We start from the raw sequence: 26,168 nt of genomic DNA, 5'->3' as shown, positions 1-26,168 counted from the left end.
AATGCAAATCAGATGCAAACTGTGTACTAGTCCTAATCTATAATTTGAATGCAAATTGATGCACATGGATGCAGCTAGCCATACGTATACTTAGGGCTGGTTCACACGGGCGTCTGCTGAGCTTTTGCTTGGCATTGCGTTCAAACGCCAGCGTTTAAACGCCAGCGTTTAAAAGCTAGCTTTTGAAAAGCGTTCAAGGCTAGCAGTTCTGGTCTCTGCTATTGTTTCCTGGCGTTTACTGCCTCTGAAAGCAGCATGTTGCTTTTGAGACTAGACGCAACGCTGGGATCTGCTGCCAGGCTTTCATGAAAGCCTGCAAAAGCCAGCTCTAAACGCTCCCATTCACTTGCATGGGATGGCAGTAGATCCCAAAAAACGCTGCGTCTGAAACGCTGCGTTAAACGCCACAAAAACGCCCGTCTGAACCAGCCCTTATACATGAGTTTTGTACAGCAGGAGACATTTGCAGTGCTTCCAAACAGAGAGGACCCGTCATCGCCGTGGGGAAGTCTAGTAGGGAATAATTTGTGCACATATTATTTATACTGAAGCTAACGTCCTCCTTTGCTGTACCTGTTTTGAATGCAAGTTGTGTAATTTTGTCCATATTGTGGAGCTCTGCACATCTATTGCAAGTAGTCAATTCGGGTGCAGCCTCTGTTTGGAAGCACTGCCAATGTCTCCTGCTGTACAAAACTAGCAGCAGCAGGAGGTTCCAGGCAGCGGTTGTGAAGCCACAGTTGGGCCCCCCCCACAACTTGGACAGCACAGTTTTTAACTCGAACACTCCCATCACTCCCATCATTGATTAAATGCAATTAAGACAGCAGCAGCAGCAGCAGGAGGAATTGGTGGCAGCAGAGGAGCTGGAACCTGGCGGTGGGAAAACAGCATTAATTAATCAAAATTTAAACAGCAACAGGTGGAAGCCACAGTTGGGCCCTCGCCAGCCACAACTCGGACAGCACAGTTTACAAACTGGACACCCCCAGCAAGGCAGCAGGTTAACACAGGTGTGGTGAATAGTCAGGTGGGCAAGCTGACACGTGTAATTAATCACATAGATATTATATGTGGGTGACTTGAGTCAGGTAGAGGCAAGGATCCCAGTCCAGGTCCTCCTCTCACCAGCGGCGTGGCCAGGAAATTGCCTTCATCCCAAGCCTGGTTCAATGTCATGAATATCAGTCTGTCCATCTATTGGGTGGACAGATGATAGCACTTTTCCGTGGCCATGCCACCGGCCGCACTGAAGCATCTCTCCGAGAGCATGCTGGAAGGGGGCAGGACAGGACTTCCAGGGCATACTGGGCAAGCTCCCTCCAGATCTCCAGTCTCTTGACCAAGTACTCCATGGGGTCTACGGGGCCCATGGAGTCTAAGCCACTGAAAGAACCCCTGTAGTCAGCCACCATGTGGGTCAGCTGCTGGCGGTGACTAGAGGAGGCTTCTGGCACCTGCTCTCTGGGTGCTCCGGCTCGTACATTGCCTTTGTATGACCAAACAGATCTCCTGGACATCTGATGCTGCAGGCACCTGCTGGGAGGGCTGGACAGGGACATGTGGGGTGCAAGGCAGGGAAAAGGCTTCCTCCAGTCAGCAAACAAGAGTTTTCCTGGCAGAATACAACTTCTGAGAGCAGGGAAGAGAGAAAGGTCAACAGTTCATGTATTTTCATTTAGGCACACTTAATAGGCTGCCACTGAGCAGAGAGAACAAAACATTCAATCTACTTTGTAAATGTTTAAATATAAAATAAAACTATGGAATCTAAAAAAAAAGTAATTTATAGGGGACGGGGTAGGGGGAAAAAATGCAATTGTTTATCTCATCAGTTTATTTTCACCTCGGGTTCCCTTTAAATCACACCTGAGGTGAGAGGCGTATGGAGGCAGCCATATTTATTTCTGTTTAAACAATACCAGTTGCCTGGCAGCCCTGCTGATCTCTTTGGCTGCAGTAGTGGCTGAATCACACACCTGAAACCAGCATGCAACTAATCCAGTCACACTTCAGTTACCTGATCTGCTGCATGCTTGTTCAGGGGCTATGGCTAAATGTATTACAGGCGGAGGATCAACAGGGCTGCCAGACAATGTGCATTGTTTAAAGAGACTCTGAAGCGAGTGAGATAGGGTTTGATTATAGTACAGGACCTTACATAGAGCTAAACCGCCACTATCCCGCGGCAAAACGAGGGGTTTTTACCCCCCAAATCCCCCCTGCAAAATCCACGACTTTCTTGGTGGTGGATTTTGCTGACCGGGGAGGCAGAGCTATGAGCTGCAGCTCTGCCTCCATGTGTGTAAATCTGCCCCCCCCCCCCCCCCCTTCTCAGTGAAGGGAGAGTGAGAGGGGCGGGGAGAGGCGTCGATCAGCAGGGATTGACGCATTGAGGGGCAAAGCTACAGGCATTAGCGCTCTCCAAGCAGGAAGCTCTCCCCGGAAACAAGAGAGGGGATTTGGGGGGTAAAAACCCCTCGTTTTGCCGCGGGATAGTGGCGGTTTAGCTCTATGTAAGGTCCTTTACTATAATCAAAGTCTATCTAACTCACTTCAGAGTCTCTTTAAAAGGAAATAGATATGGCAGCCTCCATGTCCCTCTCACTTCAGGTGTGATTTTAATTGCGAGAATCTCGTCTGGAAGCTGTCATTATCTTCAGTCACTATTTTGGGGAAGAGCCATCAGAAGACACCAGAGGACAGAGAAGGTCACAGAGGAGAAGAAGAAGTCCCCACACTGACCACCTCTGTCACATGGGATGAGGGAGGGCCGCGTACCACAGCTTACACAATACCGTCATTGTCACATGTGACCGTCACTCGCTGGACATGTGACATTTGAAGGAATGTGCTACCTTCACGTTTTCTCAGATCGTGTGAAAGAAGAGGAACCGAAACAAGAAAAATACCAATCACAACAATCTAATGATGAACCCTAACCTATCACTAAAATATAGAGAAACCGAGAGCCCAATATAGTGTAGTATGTCAAAACATAAGTGAAGTAAGGCAAATCAGTGAGAAGAATATACTCACAAACGTGGGTTACCACACAGGCAACCACTGTATAAGCAGGTGAGGAGATTAGACCTGTCCTCACTCAGGATTAAGAAGTCGCTCTCTGTAGATGAGAAAAAGGGGTAGATCACCCCTCCACCAGGGGTGGACACGGTATAGCAGTAGGAGAACAGAGGCGCCAGCAGGATAAAAGTGGATAAAAACTTTAAAATTTGCTTGGAGGAAGTGGTGGACTTACCTCCATAAAGCAGACACGAAAGACTGTCTTTATAATAGTAATCACATTTATTATATGGTACCCCAAAAGTGCAACGCGTTTCGCAGGCCGAGCCCGCTTCATCAGGCAATAAAGTGGGGACAAAACAGAATTCCAGCAGTAGCAGGTGTAGCGCCTCACCTATCACTGCCACCGACCTACACTGACCCAACACTGACCTATCACTGCCACCGACCTACACTGACCCAACACTGACCTATCACTGCCACCGACCTACACTGACCCAACACTGACCTATCACTGCCACCGACCTACACTGACCCAACACTGACCTATCACTGCCACCGACTAGAGTTGGGCCGAACCTCCGATTTTCGGTTCGCGAACCGGGTTCGCGAACTTTCGCGAAAGGTTCGGTTCGCGTTAAAGTTCGCGAACCGCAATAGACTTCAATGGGGATGCGAACTTTGAAAAAAAAAATAATTATGCTGGCCACAAAAGTGATGGAAAAGATGTTTCAAGGGGTCTAACACCTGGAGGGGGGCATGGCGGAGTGGGATACATGCCAAAAGTCCCCGGGAAAAATCTGGATTTGACGCAAAGCAAGGTTTTAAGGGCAGAAATCACATTGAATGCTAAATGACAGGCCTAAAGTGCTTTCAAACATCTTGCATGTGTATACATCAATCAGGTAGTGTAATTAAGGTACTGCTTCACACTGACACACCAAACTCATCGTGTAACGCACCGCAAACAGCTGTTTGTGTAGTGACGGCCGTGCTTTACTGGTGCGCACCATGGCGAGAGTGCAGGTTTTGGTGGCTTTACAGCCCATATGGTCATCTGGCTGATGTAGCTGAATGACAGAACAGTGACTGTCCAGCTGATCAAATTTGGTCTGACCACAATGAGGCAACGACCTTATTATCGTGGGTGTGCCCCCCGAGACACTCATCTAGGCGCCGGTCATTGCTCCATTGTGATACGCAAGCCCCTTCACCACGGCAAGGTAATGATCACGAAGGGGAATGGGCGCATGTACATGCCTTTTCTTTTGTTGTTGCAGCTGCCCGCAGTGCAGCCAGAAAAATTAGGCAGTCATGTACACGCACCCGAAAAATTATTACAGCGGCCGCTGCTAGCAGCGGCCTAAAAAATTCAGCAATCCGCCTGGAGTCCCGGACCCTGTTGGTGGTGGCGGAGAAGGTAGTCAAGCGACCTGCAGGCAGACATGCTGTGTGGAGGGACTGGGAGCGACTTAGTCTTCTTGGGGCAGGCCAGGCAGCCAGTCACACGGCGTGCAGGCAGAGATGCTGTATGTGCGGGGACTGACTTAGTCTTGGGGCGGGCAGCAGCCCTCCGGGATCCATGCCTCATTCATTTTGATAAAGGTGAGGTACTTAACACTTTTGTGACTTAGGCGACTTCTCTTCTCTGTGACAATGCCTCCAGCTGCGCTGAAGGTCCTTTCTGAGAGGACGCTTGCGGCAGGGCAGGAGAGAAGTTGGATGGCAAATTGGGACAGCTCTGGCCACAGGTCAAGCCTGCGCACCCAGTAGTTCAAGGGTTCCTCATCGCTGTTCACAGCAGTGTCTACATCCACACTTAAGGCCAGGTAGTCGGCTACCTGCCGTTCCAGGCGTTGGTGGAGGGTGGATCCGGAAGGGCTACGGCGAGGCGTTGGACTAAAGAACGTCCGCATGTCCGACATCACCATGAGATCGCTGGAGCGTCCTGTCTTTGACTGCGTGGACACGGGAGGAGGATTAGTGGCAGTGGTACCTTGCTGGCGTTGTGCCGTCACATCACCCTTAAAGGCATTGTAAAGCATAGTTGACAGCTGGTTCTGCATGTGCTGCATCCTTTCCACCTTCCGGTGAGTTGGTAACAGGTCCGCCACTTTGTGCCTGTACCGAGGGTCTAGTAGTGTGGCCACCCAGTACAGCTCATTCCCCTTGAGGTTTTTTATACGGGGGTCCCTCAACAGGCAGGACAGCATAAAAGACGACATCTGCACAAAGTCGGATCCAGTACCCTCCATCTCCTCTTGCTCTTCCTCAGTGACGTCAGGTAAGTCAACCTCCTCCCCCCAGCCGCGAACAATACCACGGGAAGGTTGAGCAGCACAAGCCCCTTGCGATGCCTGCTGAGGTTGTTCTCCTGCCGCTGTCCCCTCCTCCTCCTCCTCCTCCCCCAAAGAAACACCTTGCTCATCATCCTCTGAGTCTGATTCGTCTTCTGCACACGACTTCTCTTCTTCCTCCTCCTCCCCCCTCTGTGCTGCCGCAGGTGTTGAGGAAACAGCTGGGTCTGATGAAAATTGGTCCCATGCCTGTTCCTGCCGTAACGGTTCCTGGTCACGCTCATTCGCAGCTTCATCCGCCACTCTACGCACAGCACGCTCCAAGAAGTAAGCGTAGGGAATTAAGTCGCTGATGGTGCCCTCACTGCGGCTCACCAGGTTGGTCACCTCCTCAAACGGCCGCATGAGCCTGCATGCATTCTCCATCAGTGTCCAGTTGTCGGGCCAGAACATCCCCATCTTCCCAGACTGTTTCATTCTACTGTAGTTGTAGAGGTAGTGGGTCACGGCTTTCTTCTGTTCTAGCAGGCGGGAGAACATGAGCAGGGTCGAGTTCCAGCGAGTCGGGCTATCGCAAATGAGGCGTCTCACCGGCATGTTGTTTTTGCGCTGAATTTCCGCAAAGCGTGCCATGGCTGTGTAAGACCGCCTCAAATGCCCACAGAACTTCCCGGCCTGCTTCAGGACATTCGCTAAGCCAGGGTACTTTGCCACAAATCTTTGAACCACTAGATTCATGACATGTGCCATGCAGGGTATGTGTGTCAGCTTCCCCATATGCAAAGCGGCAAGCAGATTGCTGCCGTTGTCGCACACCACGTTGCCTATCTCCAGGTGGTGCGGGGTCAGCCACTCATTCACCTGTTTCTTAAGAGCAGCCAGGAGAGCTGCTCCAGTGTGACTCTCCGCTTTGAGACAAGACATGTCTAAGATGGCGTGACACCGTCGTACCTGGCATGCAGCATAGGCCCTGCGGAGCTGGGGCTGTGTAGCTAGAGAGGAGAACTGCCACTCAGCCAAGGAGGAAGAGGACAGCGAAGAGCATGTAGCATTAGGAGAGGAGGTGGCAGGAGGCCTGCCTGCAAGCCGTGGAGGTGTCACAATTTGGTCCGCCGCTTTCTGCTTGCCATCGTTCACCACCAGGTTCACCCAATGGGCTGTGTAGGTAATGTAGCGGCCCTGCCCGTGCTTGGCAGACCAGGCATCCGTGGTCAGGTGGACCCTTGACACAACGCTCTTCGCAAGAGATGACACCACTTGCCTCTCAACTTCACGGTGCAGTTGGGGTATGGCCTTTCTCGAAAAATAAGTGCGGCCTGGCATCTTCCACTGCGGTGTTCCGATGGCCACAAATTTACGGAAGGCCTCAGAGTCCACCAGCCGGTATGGTAACAGCTGCCGAGCTAACAGTTCCGCCACGCCAGCTGTCAGACGGCGGGCAAGGGGGTGACTGGCCGAAATTGGCTTCTTCCGCTCAAACATTTCCTTCACGGACACCTGACTGCTGCTGTGGGCAGAGGAGCAGGAACCGCTCAAGGGCAGAGGCGGAGTGGAGGAGGGTGCCTGTGAAGGTGGAAGGGAGAAAGCGGCAGAAGCAGATAATGCACCTGATGGAGGAGGGAGAGGAGAAGGAGGGTGGCTTTGCTTTTGTGTGCTGCTGCTGCTTTTGCTCAGGTGGCCATCCCATTGCTGTTTGTGCCTTTTCTCCAGGTGCCTTCGTAAGGCACTTGTCCCTACGTGAGTGTTGGCCTTTCCACGGCTCAATTTTTGTTGGCAGAGCAAGCAGATGGCTTTGGTCCGATCTGAGGCACACACATTAAAAAATGTCCACACCGCTGAGCCACCCTGGGATGTGGGCACTATGGGGACCTCAGCAGCTGATGCTGAAGGGCAAGTTGGCTGGCTGTACATAGGTGGCGATACATGGTGCCGGACACTGCCACCAGCTGTTTCTGACGAAGAGCTGCCCCAGCTTCTTTCAGCAACTTCTCTCCTCCTCCTACTCTCTGACTCCCCCTCTGAACTGTCCCCCTCTTCATCTCCTCTATTGGGTACATACAGTGGATCCCTATCATCGTCATCATCGTAATCATCCTGCCCAGCTTCGCTTGCCTCAGACAAATCCAAACATGCACCAACATCAGTAGGTCCTTCATCCTCCTTACACGTTACATCCATAGTGTTGGCGCGTAACTCAGACATATGAGCTGGTGAAAATTCATCTGGCTGTAACAATGGCTGTGCATCAGTGATTTCACCACTAAATAATTCTTGCGAAGTGTCAAATGCAGCGGAAGTGGTGCTAGTAGTAGCGCTGGTGGCTGAGCAAGATGAGGTGTTCTGTGTCGCTAAATACTCAACCACGTCCTGACAATCTTGGGAGGTGATGGGATGTGCCTTCTTCCGAGCACTGTACTGTGGGCCAGGTCCACACGAAATTACATTTACACGACCTCGCGCAGACCTGCCGGGTGGCCTTCCTCTGGCTCTGCCACTACCTCTTCCTCTACCTGTTTTGTCCATATCGGGTATGCACGGAGTGGTATATCACACTGCGTGCACTCACGTAGGTAGGTGGGTTCACTTAACTGCACAGGTATGCGCACTGATGCGGTGGGTTCACTGAACAGAACAGGTATACAGTGGCGGGTTCACAGAACAGGTATGCAGTGGCGGGTCCACTGAACAGAACAGGTATGCAGTGGCGGGTTCACTTAACTGCACAGGTATGCGCACTGATGCGGTGGGTTCACTGAACAGAACAGGTATGCAGTGGCGGGTTCACTTAACTGCACAGGTATGCGCACTGATGCGGTGGGTTCACTGAACAGAACAGGTATGCAGTGGCGGGTTCACTTAACTGCACAGGTATGCGCACTGATTCGGTGGGTTCACTGAACAGAACAGGTATGCAGTGGCGGGTTCACTAAACAGAACAGGTATACAGTGGCGGTTCACTAAACAGAACAGGTAAGCAGTGGCGGGTCCACTGAACAGAACAGGTATGCAGTGGCGGGTTCACTAAACAGAACAGGTATGCAGTGGCGGGTTCACTAAACAGAACAGGTATACAGTGGTGGTTCACTAAACAGAACAGGTATGCAGTGGCGGGTCCACTGAACAGAACAGGTATGCAGTGGCGGGTTCACTTAACTGCACAGGTATGCGCACTGATGCGGTGGGTTCACTGAACAGAACAGGTATGCAGTGGCGGGTTCACTTAACTGCACAGGTATGCGCACTGATGCGGTGGGTTCACTGAACAGAACAGGTATGCAGTGGCGGGTTCACTTAACTGCACAGGTATGCGCACTGATGCGGTGGGTCCACTGAACAGAACAGGTATGCAGTGGCGGGTTCACTAAACAGAACAGGTATACAGTGGCGGGTCCACTGAACAGAACAGGTATGCAGTGGCGGGTTTACTAAACAGAACAGGTATGCAGTGGCGGGTCCACTGAACAGAACAGGTATGCAGTGGCGGGTTCACTGAACAGAACAGGTATGCAGTGGCGGGTTCACTAAACAGAACAGGTATACAGTGGCGGTTCACTAAACAGAACAGGTATACAGTGGCGGTTCACTAAACAGAACAGGTATGCAGTGGCGGGTCCACTGAACAGAACAGGTATGCGCACTGATGCGGTGGGTTCACTGAACAGAACAGGTATGCAGTGGCGGGTTCACTAAACAGAACAGGTATACAGTGGCGGGTCCACTGAACAGAACAGGTATGCAGTGGTGGGTTCACAGCACAGGTATGCAGTGGTGGGTTCACAGCACAGGTATGCAGTGGTGGGTTCACAGCACAGGTATGCAGTGGTGGGTTCAATGAACAGGTATACAGTGGCGGGTCCACTGAACAGAACAGGTATGCAGTGGTGGGTTCACAGCACAGGTATGCAGTGGTGGGTTCACAGCACAGGTATGCAGTGGTGGGTTCACAGAACAGGTATGCAGCCAGACAGGAACAAGCTAAGCCTAACTAATCTTTCCCTGAGAGACAGTCTGCAGCAGCTCGCCCTACTCTGACTAATGCAGGCACACGAGTGGCCTTAATGGCCGCCGCTGCCTGCCTTATATAAGGGGGGGTGGGGCTCCAGGGGCTAGTGTAGCCTAATTGGCTACACTGGGCCTGCTGACTGTGATGTAGAGGGTCAAAGTTGACCCTCCATGTGCATTATGGGGCGAACCGAACTTCCGCAAAGGTTCGCCTGCGGGACGCGAACGCGAACCACTGAAGTTCGCATGGAACCGTTCGCAGGCGAACCGTTCGGCCCAACTCTACCAATGACCTACACTGACCCAACACTGACCTCTCACTGCCACCAACCTACACTGACCCAACACTGACCTATCACTGCCACCGACCTACACTGACCCAACACTGACCTATCACTGCCACCAACCTACACTGACCCAACACAGACCTATCACTGCCACCAACCTACACTGACCCAACACAGACCTATCACTGCCACCAACCTACACTGACCCAACACTGACCTATCACTGCCACCAACCTACACTGACCCAACACTGACCTATCACTGCCACCAACCTACACTGACCCAACACTGACCTATCACTGCCACCAACCTACACTGACCCAACACTGACCTATCACTGCCACCAACCTACACTGACCCAACACTGACCTATCACTGCCACCGACCTACACTGACCCAGCACTGACCTCTCACTGCCACCGACCTACACTGACCCAACACTGACCTCTAACTGCCACCGACCTACACTGACCCAACACTGACCTCTAACTGCCACCGACCTACACTGACCCAACACTGACCTATCACTGTCACCGACCTACACTGACCCAACACTGACCTATCACTGCCACCGACCTACACTGACCCAACACTGACCTATCACTGCCACCGACCTACACTGACCCAACACTGATCTGATCACTGCCACAGACCTTCACTGACCCAACACTGACCTATCACTGCCACTGACCTACACTGACCCAACACTGACCTATCACTGCCACCGACCTACACTGACCCAACACTGACCTCTAACTGCCACCAACCTACACTTACCCAACACTGACCTATCACTGCCACCAACCTACACTGACCCAACACTGACCTCTAACTGCCACCAACCTACACTTACCCAACACTGACCTATCACTGCCACCAACCTACACTTACCCAACACTGACCTATCACTGCCACCGACCTACACTGACCCAACACTGACCTCTCACTGCCACCAACCTACACTGATCCAACACTGACCTATCACTGCCACCGACCTACACTGACCCAACACTGACCTATCACTGCCACCAACCTACACTGACCCAACACTGACCTATCACTGCCACCAACCTACACTTACCCAACACTGACCTCTCACTGCCACCAACCTACACTGACCCAACACTGACCTCTAACTGCCACCAACCTACACTTACCCAACACTGACCTATCACTGCCACCAACCTACACTTACCCAACACTGACCTCTCACTGCCACCAACCTACACTGATCCAAAACTGACCTATCACTGCCACCAACCTACACTGACCCAACACTGACCTATCACTGCCACCGACCTACACTGACCCAACACTGACCTATCACTGCCACCGACCTACACTGATCCAACACTGACCTATCACTGCCACCAACCAACACTGACCCAACACTGACCTATCACTGCCACCAACCTACACTGACCCAACACTGACCTATCACTGCCACCGACCTACACTGACCCAACACTGACCTATCACTGCCACCGACCTACACTGACCCAACACTGACCTCTCGCTGCTACCGACCTACACTGACCCAACACTGACCTATCACTGCCACCGACCTACACTGACCTCTCGCTGCTACCGACCTACACTGACCCAACACTGACCTATCACTGCCATCGACCTACACTGACCCAACACTGATCTGATCACTGCCACCAACCTACACTGACCCAACACTGACCTCTCGCTGCCACCGACCTACACTGACCCAACACTGACCTCTAACTGCCACCGACCTACACTGACCCAACACTGACCTATCACTGCCACCGACCTACACTGACCCAACACTGACCTATCACTGCCACCGACCTACACTGACCCAACACTGACCTCTCACTGCCACCGACCTACACTGACCCAACACTGACCTCTCACTGCCACCGACCTACACTGACCCAACACTGACCTCTCACTGCCACCGACCTACACTGACCCAACACTGACCTCTCACTGCCACCGACCTACACTGACCCAACACTGACCTATCACTGCCACCAACCTACACTGACCCAACACTGACCTATCACTGCCACCGACCTACACTGACCCAACACTGACCTCTCACTGCCACCGACCTACACTGACCCAACACTGACCTATCACTGCCACCAACCTACACTGACCCAACACTGACCTCTCACTGCCACCGACCTACACTGACCCAACACTGACCTCTCACTGCCACCGACCTACACTGACCCAACACTGACCTCTCACTGCCACCGACCTACACTGACCCAACACTGACCTCTCACTGCCACCGACCTACACTGACCCAACACTGACCTATCACTGCCACCAACCTACACTGACCCAACACTGACCTATCACTGCCACCAACCTACACTTACCCAACACTCACCTATCACTGCCACCGACCTACACTGACCCAACACTGACCTATCACTGCCACCGACCTACACTGACCCAACACTGACCTATCACTGCCACCAACCTACACTGACCCAACACTGACCTATCACTGCCACCAACCTACACTTACCCAACACTGACCTCTCACTGCCACCAACCTACACTGACCCAACACTGACCTATCACTGCCACCAACCTACACTTACCCAACACTGACCTCTCACTGCCACCAACCTACACTGATCCAACACTGACCTCTCACTGCCACCGACCTTCACTGACCCAACACTGACCTCTCACTGCCACCGACCTTCACTGACCCAACACTGACCTATCACTGCCACCAACCTACACTGACCCAACACTGACCTCTCACTGCCACCAACCTACACTTACCCAACACTGACCTCTCACTGCCACCGACCTACACTTACCCAACACTGACCTCTCACTGCCACCGACCTACACTGACCCAACACTGACCTCTCACTGCCACCGACCTACACTGACCGAACACTGACCTATCACTTCCACCGACCTACACTGACCCAACACTGACCTATCACTGCCACTGACCTTTACTGACCCAACACTGATCTGATCACTGCCACAGACCTTCACTGACCCAACACTGACCTCTCACTGCCACAGACCTTCACTGACCTCTCACTGCCACCGACCTACACTGACCCAACACTGACCTATCACTGCCACCGACCTACACTGACCCAACACTGACCTATCACTGCCACCGACCTACACTGACCCAACACTGACCTCTCACTGCCACCAACCTACACTGACCCAACACTGACCTATCACTGCCACCGACCTACACTGACCCAACACTGACCTATCACTGCCACCGACCTACACTGACCCAACACTGACCTATCACTGCCACAGACCTTCACTGACCCAACACTGACCTCTCACTGCCACCGACCTACACTGACCCAACACTGACCTATCACTGCCACCGACCTACACTGACCCAACACTGACCTCTCACTGCCACCGACCTACACTGACCCAACACTGACCTATCACTGCCACCAACCTACACTTACCCAACACTGACCTCTCACTGCCACCGACCTACACTGACCCAACACTGACCTATCACTGCCACCGACCTACACTGACCCAACACTGACCTATCACTGCCACTGACCTTTACTAACCCAACACTGACCTATCACTGCCACTGACCTTTACTGACCCAACACTGACCTATCACTGCCACTGACCTACACTGACCCAACACTGACCTATCACTGCCACCGACCTACACTGACCCAACACTGACCTCTCACTACCACCGACCTACACTGACCCAACACTGACCTCTCACTGCCACCGACCTACACTGACCCAACAGTGACCTCTCACTGCCACCGACCTACACTGACCCAACACTGACCTCTCACTGCCACCGACCTACACTGACCCAACACTGACCTATCACTGCCACTGACCTTTACTAACCCAACACGGATCTGATCACTGCCACAGACCTTCACTGACGCAACACTGACCTCTCACTGCCACCGACCTACACTGACCCAACACTGACCTCTCACTGCCACCGACCTACACTGACCCAACACTGACCTCTCACTGCCACCGACCTACACTGACCCAACACTGACCTCTCACTGCCACCAACCTACACTGACCCAGCACTGACCTCTCACTGCCACCGACCTTCACTGACCCAACACTGATCTGACCTAATAGAGGCACAGGTGGGGCTACCCTGAGGCATGCTGGGGCACTGGCTTCTCCTGGGAATCAGGAGGGTTATTACACCAAATGTAACACACCTCCTGCTCCCCAGTCACACCTGAGACCTTGAAACACTAACCAGTCACATGACCCGGGAAGGGAAAGTGTCTGATTGGACAGAATTGTGACGTTCCTCACTTAGGGGTGCACTCACTTTTGTTGCCAGCGGTTTAGACATGAATAGCCGTGTGCTGAGTTACTTATCAGCTGCTCCCCCCAGCAGTTGGGTGGGTGGAAATTAGCGTGTAATGAGGTCCTTTTCTCTGATTCAGACATCTCTGCGTGCGTTCAGCGATGGCCATGGCAGATCGGTTGCAGTAATTCTGCTCTCAGGAATGTGAACAGTAGTTAGATGTGACTCAGGCGTGTTGCGGTCGCTGTGACATGACTGTGTAGCGAGTTTGCTTCACGCCGTGTTGTGTAATCTTTACTTTATTCATGAATTTACATGAGCGGTTCCTCGCCGCAGGTTTCTCGCTGCTTCGCAGGCTGTTCGGGTATCTGTGCAGCGAATACAAAGCTCTTCTCTCCCCGGCATCTTCCTGCCCACCTACCTGCCTGTGATGTGTGCATTGCATGCAGGTGTGAGGGGCACAGGCTGAGGGGCAGGATATGTGCAGCCCCGGGGCACACATACACTCACTGTAAGCGGGTCAGGAGGCGCTATCATTGGCTGCTGACCGCGTGATCACCGAGAGCCAATCACATTGTCTCCCATTGATAGACAGCGTTAGGAGCCAATGTAAGCGTCTCCCCTGACCGGCTGTCAGCGCTCTGCCATCATAGAGACGGCAGAGAGAGGAGCCTGCAGTGATGTGGCAGCGTCATGACCGGCGAGAGCGGCGAGTATGTGCGGCGATTCACCGGGAGGTGGCTTCCCTCAATACCGACAGTCACGTATGTCAATAATATTTATTTTTTTATATTTATTAGTAAAGCACAGGCAATGCGTTTCGTGAGTCTGAGTCCACTTCCTCAGGCCAAATGTTAAATGAGCCGGTGTATTGAGCACCTTATACAGTATTTTACACTTATCAGCCTGATTGTGTTGAGATTTTGCTGTGTTTAAGCTCCGCCCACTGTCCAACTATCACTGGTGCCCATTTATCCTGTCACCAATGTCATGTGACTAGAGAAGCTGGCCAATGGGAGGAGCTTAGAGGCAGGAAGAGGAGGGGATAATTTATGACTCAGACCTGAGTCTCACTTTTTAAAGCGTGGGACACAGAGGCACGTTCAGTATGATCACACTGACACTTCCAGTTACTCTGTGTGTTACAACTCCCTCCCCCATGTCACTCTCATCAGTTATTATAGTCATTATACACCCTCCTATTTGTTTTTGTTTTTCTTTATACAATACAATAAAGGTGACTTATTTTAATTTAAAGACACATTTTATTAAAACAAACTAGGACAACCCATATAGCGGCACAGTATTCCTAGGGTGAAGAAGACATTCTTGGTTCGGAGTTGGGGGTCCGGAGGCGGGGCCTCAGAGTGGGGGTGGGCAGTCCTTCCATCAGTGGGCGTGTCAGTGAGACAGAGGAGGCGGAGACATATCTACATCCATTACTAGCCTGAAGAGGACAGTCCTATAGGGGGCGCTATGCAATCACACAGCCGCCTTTCTCTTTAAATGGGTTCTTGTCTTCTGGAATGCCCTTTACGAGGGGGTCGTCTGCGGAGGCCCCCTCAATGTACGTCTTTATTTCTTCACACATCTTCGAGACCTGCAAAATATAATCATATAATCAGATTCCTGACAAACAGCAGCACAAGTCATACGATTCCCAGTAAAGCTGCCCACACATGTAGCAATGTACCGGCAGATCGAGAGATCCCTCTCTGAGCGAGTCTGATCACAGTGAGATCTGCTGATGGCCCACACATGTAGCAATGTACCGGCAGATCGACAGATCTCTCTCTGAGCGAGTCTGATCACAGCGAGATCTGCTGGCTGCCCACACATGTAGCAATGTACCGGCAGATCGAGAGATCTCTCTCTGAGCGAGTCTGATCACAGCGAGATCTGCTGGCTGCCCACACATGTAGCAATGTACCGGCAGATCGAGAGATCCCTCTCTGAGCGAGTCTGATCACAGCGAGATCTGCTGGCTGCCCACACATGTAGCAATGTACCGGCAGATCGAGAGATCTCTCTCTGAGCGAGTCTGATCACAGCGAGATCTGCTGGCTGCCCACACATGTAGCAATGTACCGGCAGATCGAGAGATCTCTCTCTGAGCGAGTCTGATCACAGAGCGTTCTGCTGGCTGCCCACACATGTAGCAATGTACCGGCAGATCGAGAGATCTCTCTCTGAGCGAGTCTGATCACAGCGAGATCTGCTGGCTGCCCACACATGTAGCAATGTACCGGCAGATCGAGAGATCTCTTTCTGAGCGAGTCTGATCACAGCTAGACCTGCTGGTGGCCCACACATGTAGCAATGTAAGGGCAGATCGACAGATCTCTCTCTGAGCGAGTCTGATCACAGCGAAATCTGCTGGTGGCCCACACATGCAGCAATGTACCGTCAGATCGACAGATCTCTCTCTGAGTGAGTCTGATCACAGCGAGATCTGCTGGCTGCCCACACATGTAGCAATGTACCGGCAGATCGACAGATCTCTCTCTGAGCGAGTCTGATCACAGTGAGATCTGCTGGCTGCCCATACATGTAGCAATGTACCGGCAGATCGAGAGATCCCTCTCTGAGCGAGTCTGATCACAGCGAGATCTGCTGGCGGCCCACACATGTAGCAATGTACCGGCAGATCGACAGATCCCTCTCTGAGCGAGTCTGATCACAATGAGATCTGCTGGCTGCCCACACATGTAGCAATGTACCGGCAGATCGAGAGATCCCTCTCTGAGCGAGTCTGATCACAGCGAGATCTGCTGGCGGCCCACACATGTAGCAATGTACCGGCAGATCGACAGATCCCTCTCTGAGCGAGTCTGATCACAATGAGATCTGCTGGCTGCCCACACATGTAGCAATGTACCGGCAGATCGAGAGATCTCTCTCTGAGCGAGTCTGATCACAATGAGATCTGCTGGCTGCCCACACATGTAGCAATGTACCGGCAGATCGAGAGATCCCTCTCTGAGCGAGTCTGATCACAGTGAGATCTGCTGGCGGCCCACACATGTAGCAATGTACCGGCAGATCGATAGATCTCTCTCTGAGCGAGTCTGATCACAGTGAGATCTGCTGGCAGCCCATACATGCAGCAATGTGAGGGCAGATCGAGAGATCCCTCTCTGAGCGAGTCTGATCACAGTGAGATCTGCTGATGGCCCACACATGTAGCAATGTACCGGCAGATCGATAGATCCCTCTCTGAGCGAGTCTGATCACAGTGAGATCTGCTGGCTGCCCACACATGTAGCAATGTACCGGCAGATCGAGAGATCCCTCTCTGAGCGAGTCTGATCACAGTGAGATCTGCTGATGGCCCACACATGTAGCAATGTACCGTCAGATCGACAGATCTCTCTCTGAGCGAGTCTGATCACAGCGAGATCTGCTGGCTGCCCACACATGTAGCAATGTACCGTCAGATCGATAGATCTCTCTCTGAGCGAGTCTGATCACAGCGAGATCTGCTGGCTGCCCACACATGTAGCAATGTACCGTCAGATCGATAGATCTCTCTCTGAGCGAGTCTGATCACAGTGAGATCTGCTGATGGCCCATACATGCAGCAATGTGAGGGCAGATCGATAGATCTCTCTCTGAGCGAGTCTGATCACAGTGAGATCTGCTGATGGCCCACACATGTAGCAATGTACCGTCAGATCGACAGATCTCTCTCTGAGCGAGTCTGTTCACAGCGAGATCTGCTGATGGCCCACACACATGTAGCAATGTACCGGCAAATCGACAGATCTCTCTCTGAGCGAGTCTGATCACAGCGAGATCTGCTGGCTGCCCACACATGTAGCAATGTACCGTCAGATCGATAGATCTCTCTCTGAGCGAGTCTGATCACAGTGAGATCTGCTGATGGCCCACACACATGTAGCAATGTACCGGCAAATCGACAGATCTCTCTCTGAGCGAGTCTGATCACAGCGAGATCTGCTGGCTGCCCACACATGTAGCAATGTACCGTCAGATCGATAGATCTCTCTCTGAGCGAGTCTGTTCACAGCGAGATCTGCTGATGGCCCACACACATGTAGCAATGTACCGGCAAATCGACAGATCTCTCTCTGAGCGAGTCTGATCACAGCGAGATCTGCTGGCTGCCCACACATGTAGCAATGTACCGTCAGATCGATAGATCTCTCTCTGAGCGAGTCTGATCACAGTGAGATCTGCTGATGGCCCACACACATGTAGCAATATACCGGCAGATCGACAGATCTCTCTCTGAGCGAGTCTGATCACAGTGAGATCTGCTGGTGGCCCATACATGTAGCAATGTACCGTCAGATCGATAGATCTCTCTCTGAGCGAGTCTGATCACAGTGAGATCTGCTGGCTGCCCACACATGTAGCAATGTACCGTCAGATCGACAGATCTCTCTCTTAGCGAGTCTGATCACAGCGAGATCTGCTGATGGCCCATACATGTAGCAATGTACCGTCAGATCGACAGATCTCTCTCTTAGCGAGTCTGATTGGAGCGATCAACCGAGAGACAGATATTGGTGTTTATCATTTTACATATAATTACTTAACTCCGTTATTTTTGAATGTTTTTTAACAGTTTTATCTGAACAGTTGAAATATTTCTGCCCAGCGTCTTCTGCATGCAGCCACAGTCAGATAACAGGCTAACCCTGCACAGGGTGACCCCGCTATGTCTGACTGTGGCTGCACAGGGTGACCACGCTATGCCTGACTGTGGCTGCACAGGGTGACCCCGCTATGTCTGACTGTGGCTGCACAGGGTGACCACGCTATGCCTGACTGTGGCTGCACAGGGTGACCCCGCTATGTCTGACTGTGGCTGCACAGGGTGACCCCGCTATGTCTGACTGTGGCTGCACAGGGTGACCACGCTATGTCTGACTGTGGCTGCACAGGGTGACCCCGCTATGCCTGACTGTGGCTGCACAGGGTGACCCCGCTATGTCTGACTGACCCTGTACAGGGTGACCCCGCTATGCCTGACTGTGGCTGCACAGGGTGACCCCGCTATGTCTGACTGTGGCTGCACAGGGTGACCCCGCTATGTCTGACTGTGGCTGCACAGGGTGACCCCGCTATGCCTGACTGTGGCTGCACAGGGTGACCCCGCTATGTCTGACTGTGGCTGCACAGGGTGACCCCGCTATGCCTGACTGTGGCTGCACAGAGTGACCACGCTATGCCTGACTGTGGCTGCACAGGGTGACCCCTCTATGTCTGACTGTGGCTGCACAGGGTGACCCCGCTATGCCTGACTGTGGCTGCACAGGGTGACCACGCTATGTCTGACTGTGGCTGCACAGGGTGACCCCGCTATGTCTGACTGTGGCTGCACAGGGTGACCCCGCTATGTCTGACTGTGGCTGCACAGGGTGACCACGCTATGCCTGACTGTGGCTGCACAGGGTGACCCCGCTATCCCTGACTGTGGCTGCACAGGGTGACCCCGCTATGCCTGACTGTGGCTGCACAGGGTGACCACGCTATGCCTGACTGTGGCTGCACAGGGTGACCCCGCTATGCCTGACTGTGGCTGCACAGCGTGACCCCGCTATGTCTGACTGTGGCTGCACAGGGTGACCCCGCTATGCCTGACTGTGGCTGCACAGGGTGACCACGCTATGCCTGACTGTGGCTGCACAGGGTGACCACGCTATGCCTGACTGTGGCTGCACAGGGTGACCCCGCTATGCCTGACTGTGGCTGCACAGCGTGACCCCGCTATGTCTGACTGTGGCTGCACAGGGTGACCACGCTATGCCTGACTGTGGCTGCACAGGGTGACCCCGCTATGTCTGACTGTGGCTGCACAGGGTGACCACGCTATGTCTGACTGTGGCTGCACAGGGTGACCCCGCTATGTCTGACTGTGGCTGCACAGGGTGACCCCGCTATGTCTGACTGTGGCTGCACAGGGTGACCACGCTATGCCTGACTGTGGCTGCACAGGGTGACCACGCTATGTCTGACTGTGGCTGCACAGGGTGACCACGCTATGCCTGACTGTGGCTGCACAGGGTGACCACGCTATGCCTGACTGTGGCTGCACAGGGTGACCCCGCTATGTCTGACTGTGGCTGCACAGGGTGACCCCGCTATGCCTGACTGTGGCTGCACAGGGTGACCCCGCTATGTCTGACTGTGGCTGCACAGGGTGACCCCGCTATGCCTGACTGTGGCTGCACATGGTGACCCCGCTATGCCTGACTGTGGCTGCACAGGGTGACCACGCTATGTCTGACTGTGGCTGCACAGGGTGACCCCGCTATGTCTGACTGTGGCTGCACAGGGTGACCCCGCTATGTCTGACTGTGGCTGCACAGGGTGACCACGCTATGCCTGACTGTGGCTGCACAGGGTGACCCCGCTATCCCTGACTGTGGCTGCACAGGGTGACCCCGCTATGCCTGACTGTGGCTGCACAGGGTGACCACGCTATGCCTGACTGTGGCTGCACAGGGTGACCCCGCTATGCCTGACTGTGGCTGCACAGCGTGACCCCGCTATGTCTGACTGTGGCTGCACAGGGTGACCCCGCTATGCCTGACTGTGGCTGCACAGGGTGACCACGCTATGCCTGACTGTGGCTGCACAGGGTGACCACGCTATGCCTGACTGTGGCTGCACAGGGTGACCCCGCTATGCCTGACTGTGGCTGCACAGCGTGACCCCGCTATGTCTGACTGTGGCTGCACAGGGTGACCACGCTATGCCTGACTGTGGCTGCACAGGGTGACCCCGCTATGTCTGACTGTGGCTGCACAGGGTGACCACGCTATGTCTGACTGTGGCTGCACAGGGTGACCCCGCTATGTCTGACTGTGGCTGCACAGGGTGACCCCGCTATGTCTGACTGTGGCTGCACAGGGTGACCACGCTATGCCTGACTGTGGCTGCACAGGGTGACCACGCTATGTCTGACTGTGGCTGCACAGGGTGACCACGCTATGCCTGACTGTGGCTGCACAGGGTGACCACGCTATGCCTGACTGTGGCTGCACAGGGTGACCCCGCTATGTCTGACTGTGGCTGCACAGGGTGACCCCGCTATGCCTGACTGTGGCTGCACAGGGTGACCCCGCTATGTCTGACTGTGGCTGCACAGGGTGACCCCGCTATGCCTGACTGTGGCTGCACAGAGTGACCACGCTATGCCTGACTGTGGCTGCACAGGGTGACCCCTCTATGTCTGACTGTGGCTGCACAGGGTGACCCCGCTATGCCTGACTGTGGCTGCACAGGGTGACCACGCTATGTCTGACTGTGGCTGCACAGGGTGACCCCGCTATGTCTGACTGTGGCTGCACAGGGTGACCCCGCTATGTCTGACTGTGGCTGCACAGGGTGACCACGCTATGCCTGACTGTGGCTGCACAGGGTGACCCCGCTATCCCTGACTGTGGCTGCACAGGGTGACCCCGCTATGCCTGACTGTGGCTGCACAGGGTGACCACGCTATGCCTGACTGTGGCTGCACAGGGTGACCCCGCTATGCCTGACTGTGGCTGCACAGCGTGACCCCGCTATGTCTGACTGTGGCTGCACAGGGTGACCCCACTATGCCTGACTGTGGCTGCACAGGGTGACCACGCTATGCCTGACTGTGGCTGCACAGGGTGACCACGCTATGCCTGACTGTGGCTGCACAGGGTGACCCCGCTATGCCTGACTGTGGCTGCACAGCGTGACCCCGCTATGTCTGACTGTGGCTGCACAGGGTGACCACGCTATGCCTGACTGTGGCTGCACAGGGTGACCCCGCTATGTCTGACTGTGGCTGCACAGGGTGACCACGCTATGTCTGACTGTGGCTGCACAGGGTGACCCCGCTATGTCTGACTGTGGCTGCACAGGGTGACCCCGCTATGTCTGACTGTGGCTGCACAGGGTGACCACGCTATGCCTGACTGTGGCTGCACAGGGTGACCACGCTATGTCTGACTGTGGCTGCACAGGGTGACCACGCTATGCCTGACTGTGGCTGCACAGGGTGACCACGCTATGCCTGACTGTGGCTGCACAGGGTGACCCCGCTATGTCTGACTGTGGCTGCACAGGGTGACCCCGCTATGCCTGACTGTGGTTGCACAGGGTGACCCCGCTATGCCTGACTGTGGCTGCACAGGGTGACCCCGCTATGCCTGACTGTGGCTGCACAGGGTGACCACGCTATGCCTGACTGTGGCTGCACAGGGTGACCCCGCTATGCCTGACTGTGGCTGCACAGGGTGACCCCGCTATGCCTGACTGTGGCTGCACAGGGTGACCACGCTATGCCTGACTGTGGCTGCACAGGGTGACCCCGCTATGTCTGACTGTGGCTGCACAGGGTGACCCCGCTATGCCTGACTGTGGCTGCACAGGGTGACCCCGTTATGTCTGACTGTGGCTGCACAGGGTGACCCCGCTATGCCTGACTGTGGCTGCACAGGGTGACCACGCTATGTCTGACTGTGGCTGCACAGGGTGACCCCGCTATGTCTGACTGTGGCTGCACAGGGTGACCCCGTTATGTCTGACTGTGGCTGCACAGGGTGACCCCGCTATGCCTGACTGTGGCTGCACAGGGTGACCACGCTATGTCTGACTGTGGCTGCACAGGGTGACCCCGCTATGCCTGACTGTGGCTGCACAGGGTGACCCCGCTATGTCTGATTGTGGCTGCACAGGGTGACCACGCTATGCCTGACTGTGGCTGCACAGGGTGACCACGCTATGCCTGACTGTGGCTGCACAGGGTGACCACGCTATGTCTGACTGTGGCTGCACAGGGTGACCCCGCTATGTCTGACTGTGGCTGCACAGGGTGACCCCGCTATGTCTGACTGTGGCTGCACAGGGTGACCCCGCTATGTCTGACTGTGGCTGCACAGGGTGACCCCGCTATGTCTGACTGTGGCTGCACAGGGTGACCCCGCTATGTCTGACTGCGGCTGCACAGGGTGACCCCGCTATGTCTGACTGCGGCTGCACAGGGTGACCACGCTATGCCTGACTGTGGCTGCACAGGGTGACCACGCTATGCCTGACTGTGGCTGCACAGGGTGACCCCGCTATGTCTGACTGTGGCTGCACAGGGTGACCCCGCTATGCCTGACTGTGGCTGCACAGGGTGACCCCGCTATGCCTGACTGTGGCTGCACAGGGTGACCACGCTATGTCTGACTGTGGCTGCACAGGGTGACCACGCTATGTCTGACTGTGGCTGCACAGGGTGACCACGCTATGCCTGACTGTGGCTGCACAGGGTGACCCCGCTATGCCTGACTGTGGCTGCACAGGGTGACCACGCTATGCCTGACTGTGGCTGCACAGGGTGACCACGCTATGCCTGACTGTGGCTGCACAGGGTGACCCCGCTATGTCTGACTGTGGCTGCACAGGGTGACCCCGCTATGCCTGACTGTGGCTGCACAGGGTGACCACACTATGCCTGACTGTGGCTGCACAGGGTGACCACGCTATGCCTGACTGTGGCTGCACAGGGTGACCACGCTATGCCTGACTGTGGCTGCACAGGGTGACCACGCTATGCCTGACTGTGGCTGCACAGGGTGACCCCGCTATGCCTGACTGTGGCTGCACAGGGTGACCCCGCTATGCCTGACTGTGGCTGCACAGGGTGACCCCGTTATGCCTGACTGTGGCTGCACAGGGTGACCCCGCTATGCCTGACTGTGGCTGCACAGGGTGACCACGCTATGTCTGACTGTGGCTGCACAGGGTGACCCCGCTATGTCTGACTGTGGCTGCACAGGGTGACCCCGTTATGTCTGACTGTGGCTGCACAGGGTGACCCCGCTATGCCTGACTGTGGCTGCACAGGGTGACCACGCTATGTCTGACTGTGGCTGCACAGGGTGACCCCGCTATGCCTGACTGTGGCTGCACAGGGTGACCCCGCTATGTCTGTTTGTGGCTGCACAGGGTGACCACGCTATGCCTGACTGTGGCTGCACAGGGTGACCACGCTATGCCTGACTGTGGCTGCACAGGGTGACCCCGCTATCTCTGACTGTGGCTGCACAGGGTGACCCCGCTATGTCTGACTGTGGCTGCACAGGGTGACCCCGCTATGTCTGACTGTGGCTGCACAGGGTGACCCCGCTATGTCTGACTGTGGCTGCACAGGGTGACCCCGCTATGTCTGACTGTGGCTGCACAGGGTGACCACGCTATGCCTGACTGTGGCTGCACAGGGTGACCACGCTATGCCTGACTGTGGCTGCACAGGGTGACCCCGCTATGTCTGACTGTGGCTGCACAGGGTGACCCCGCTATGCCTGACTGTGGCTGCACAGGGTGACCCCGCTATGCCTGACTGTGGCTGCACAGGGTGACCACGCTATGCCTGACTGTGGCTGCACAGGGTGACCCCGCTATGCCTGACTGTGGCTGCACAGGGTGACCCCGCTATGTCTGACTGTGGCTGCACAGGGTGACCACGCTATGCCTGACTGTGGCTGCACAGGGTGACCACGCTATGCCTGACTGTGGCTGCACAGGGTGACCACGCTATGCCTGACTGTGGCTGCACAGGGTGACCCCGCTATGTCTGACTGTGGCTGCACAGGGTGACCACGCTATGCCTGACTGTGGCTGCACAGGGTGACCACGCTATGCCTGACTGTGGCTGCACAGGGTGACCACGCTATGCCTGACTGACCCTGCACAGGGTGACCCCGCTATGTCTGACTGTGGCTGCACAGGGTGACCCCGCTATGCCTGACTGTGGCTGCACAGGGTGACCCCGCTATGTCTGACTGTGGCTGCACAGGGTGACCCCGCTATCCCTGACTGTGGCTGCACAGGGTGACCCCGCTATGCCTGACTGTGGCTGCACAGGGTGACGACGCTATGCCTGACTGTGGCTGCACAGGGTGACCACACTATGCCTGACTGTGGCTGCACAGGGTGACCCCGCTATGCCTGACTGTGGCTGCACAGGGTGACCCCGCTATGCCTGACTGTGGCTGCACAGGGTGACCCCGCTATGTCTGACTGTGGCTGCACAGGGTGACCCCGCTATGCCTGACTGTGGCTGCACAGGGTGACCACACTATGCCTGACTGTGGCTGCACAGGGTGACCACGCTATGCCTGACTGTGGCTGCACAGGGTGACCACGCTATGTCTGACTGTGGCTGCACAGGGTGACCACGCTATGCCTGACTGTGGCTGCACAGGGTGACCACGCTATGTCTGACTGTGGCTGCACAGGGTGACCCCGCTATGTCTGACTGTGGCTGCACAGGGTGACCACGCTATGCCTGACTGTGGCTGCACAGGGTGACCCCGCTATGTCTGACTGTGGCTGCACAGGGTGACCACGCTATGCCTGACTGTGGCTGCACAGGGTGACCCCGCTATGCCTGACTGTGGCTGCACAGGGTGACCATGCTATGCCTGACTGTGGCTGCACAGGGTGACCCCGCTATGTCTGACTGTGGCTGCACAGGGTGACCACGCTATGCCTGACTGTGGCTGCACAGGGTGACCCCCGCTGTGTCTGACTGACCCTGCACAGGGTGACCCCACTATGCCTGACTGTGGCTGCACAGGGTGACCACGCTATGCCTGACTGTGGCTGCACAGGGTGACCACGCTATGCCTGACTGTGGCTGCACAGGGTGACCACGCTATGCCTGACTGTGGCTGCACAGGGTGACCACGCTATGCCTGACTGTGGCTGCACAGGGTGACCACGCTATGCCTGACTGTGGCTGCACAGGGTGACCACGCTATGCCTGACTGTGGCTGCACAGGGTGACCCCGCTATGCCTGACTGTGGCTGCACAGAGTGACCACGCTATGCCTGACTGTGGCTGCACAGGGTGACCACGCTATGTCTGACTGTGGCTGCACAGGGTGACCACGCTATGTCTGACTGTGGCTGCACAGGGTGACCACGCTATGTCTGACTGTGGCTGCACAGGGTGACCACGCTATGCCTGACTGTGGCTGCACAGGGTGACCCCGCTATGCCTGACTGTGGCTGCACAGGGTGACCCCGCTATGCCTGACTGTGGCTGCACAGGGTGACCCCTCTATGTCTGACTGTGGCTGCACAGGGTGACCACGCTATGCCTGACTGTGGCTGCACAGGGTGACCCCGCTATGCCTGACTGTGGCTGCACAGGGTGACCCCGCTATGCCTGACTGTGGCTGCACAGGGTGACCACGCTATGCCTGACTGTGGCTGCACAGGGTGACCCCGCTATGCCTGACTGTGGCTGCA

At 55.0% G+C, this 26,168-nt stretch overlaps 1 protein-coding gene across 2 annotated transcripts in view; it reads right to left on the bottom strand.

Moving 5' to 3' along the window:
• Nucleotides 1–15,158: 15,158 nt before the first annotated feature.
• GNGT1 (G protein subunit gamma transducin 1) overlaps nt 15,159–26,168 on the bottom strand; it is a 41,334-nt gene continuing 30,324 nt past the window's right edge. For both annotated transcript variants that reach the window (XM_068238480.1, XM_068238478.1), the window contains one exon: nt 15,159–15,516. In XM_068238480.1, the coding sequence (XP_068094581.1) occupies nt 15,391–15,516 (126 nt within the window). In that variant the 3' untranslated portion in view covers nt 15,159–15,390. The remainder of the gene's footprint in view (nt 15,517–26,168) is intronic.

The sequence above is a fragment of the Hyperolius riggenbachi genome, chromosome 5 (assembly GCF_040937935.1).
Source record: "Hyperolius riggenbachi isolate aHypRig1 chromosome 5, aHypRig1.pri, whole genome shotgun sequence".
NCBI classification, from domain to species: domain Eukaryota; kingdom Metazoa; phylum Chordata; class Amphibia; order Anura; family Hyperoliidae; genus Hyperolius; species Hyperolius riggenbachi.
The sequence above is the reverse complement of the archived record's forward strand: the minus strand, read 5'-3'. Positions and strand labels throughout refer to the sequence as shown.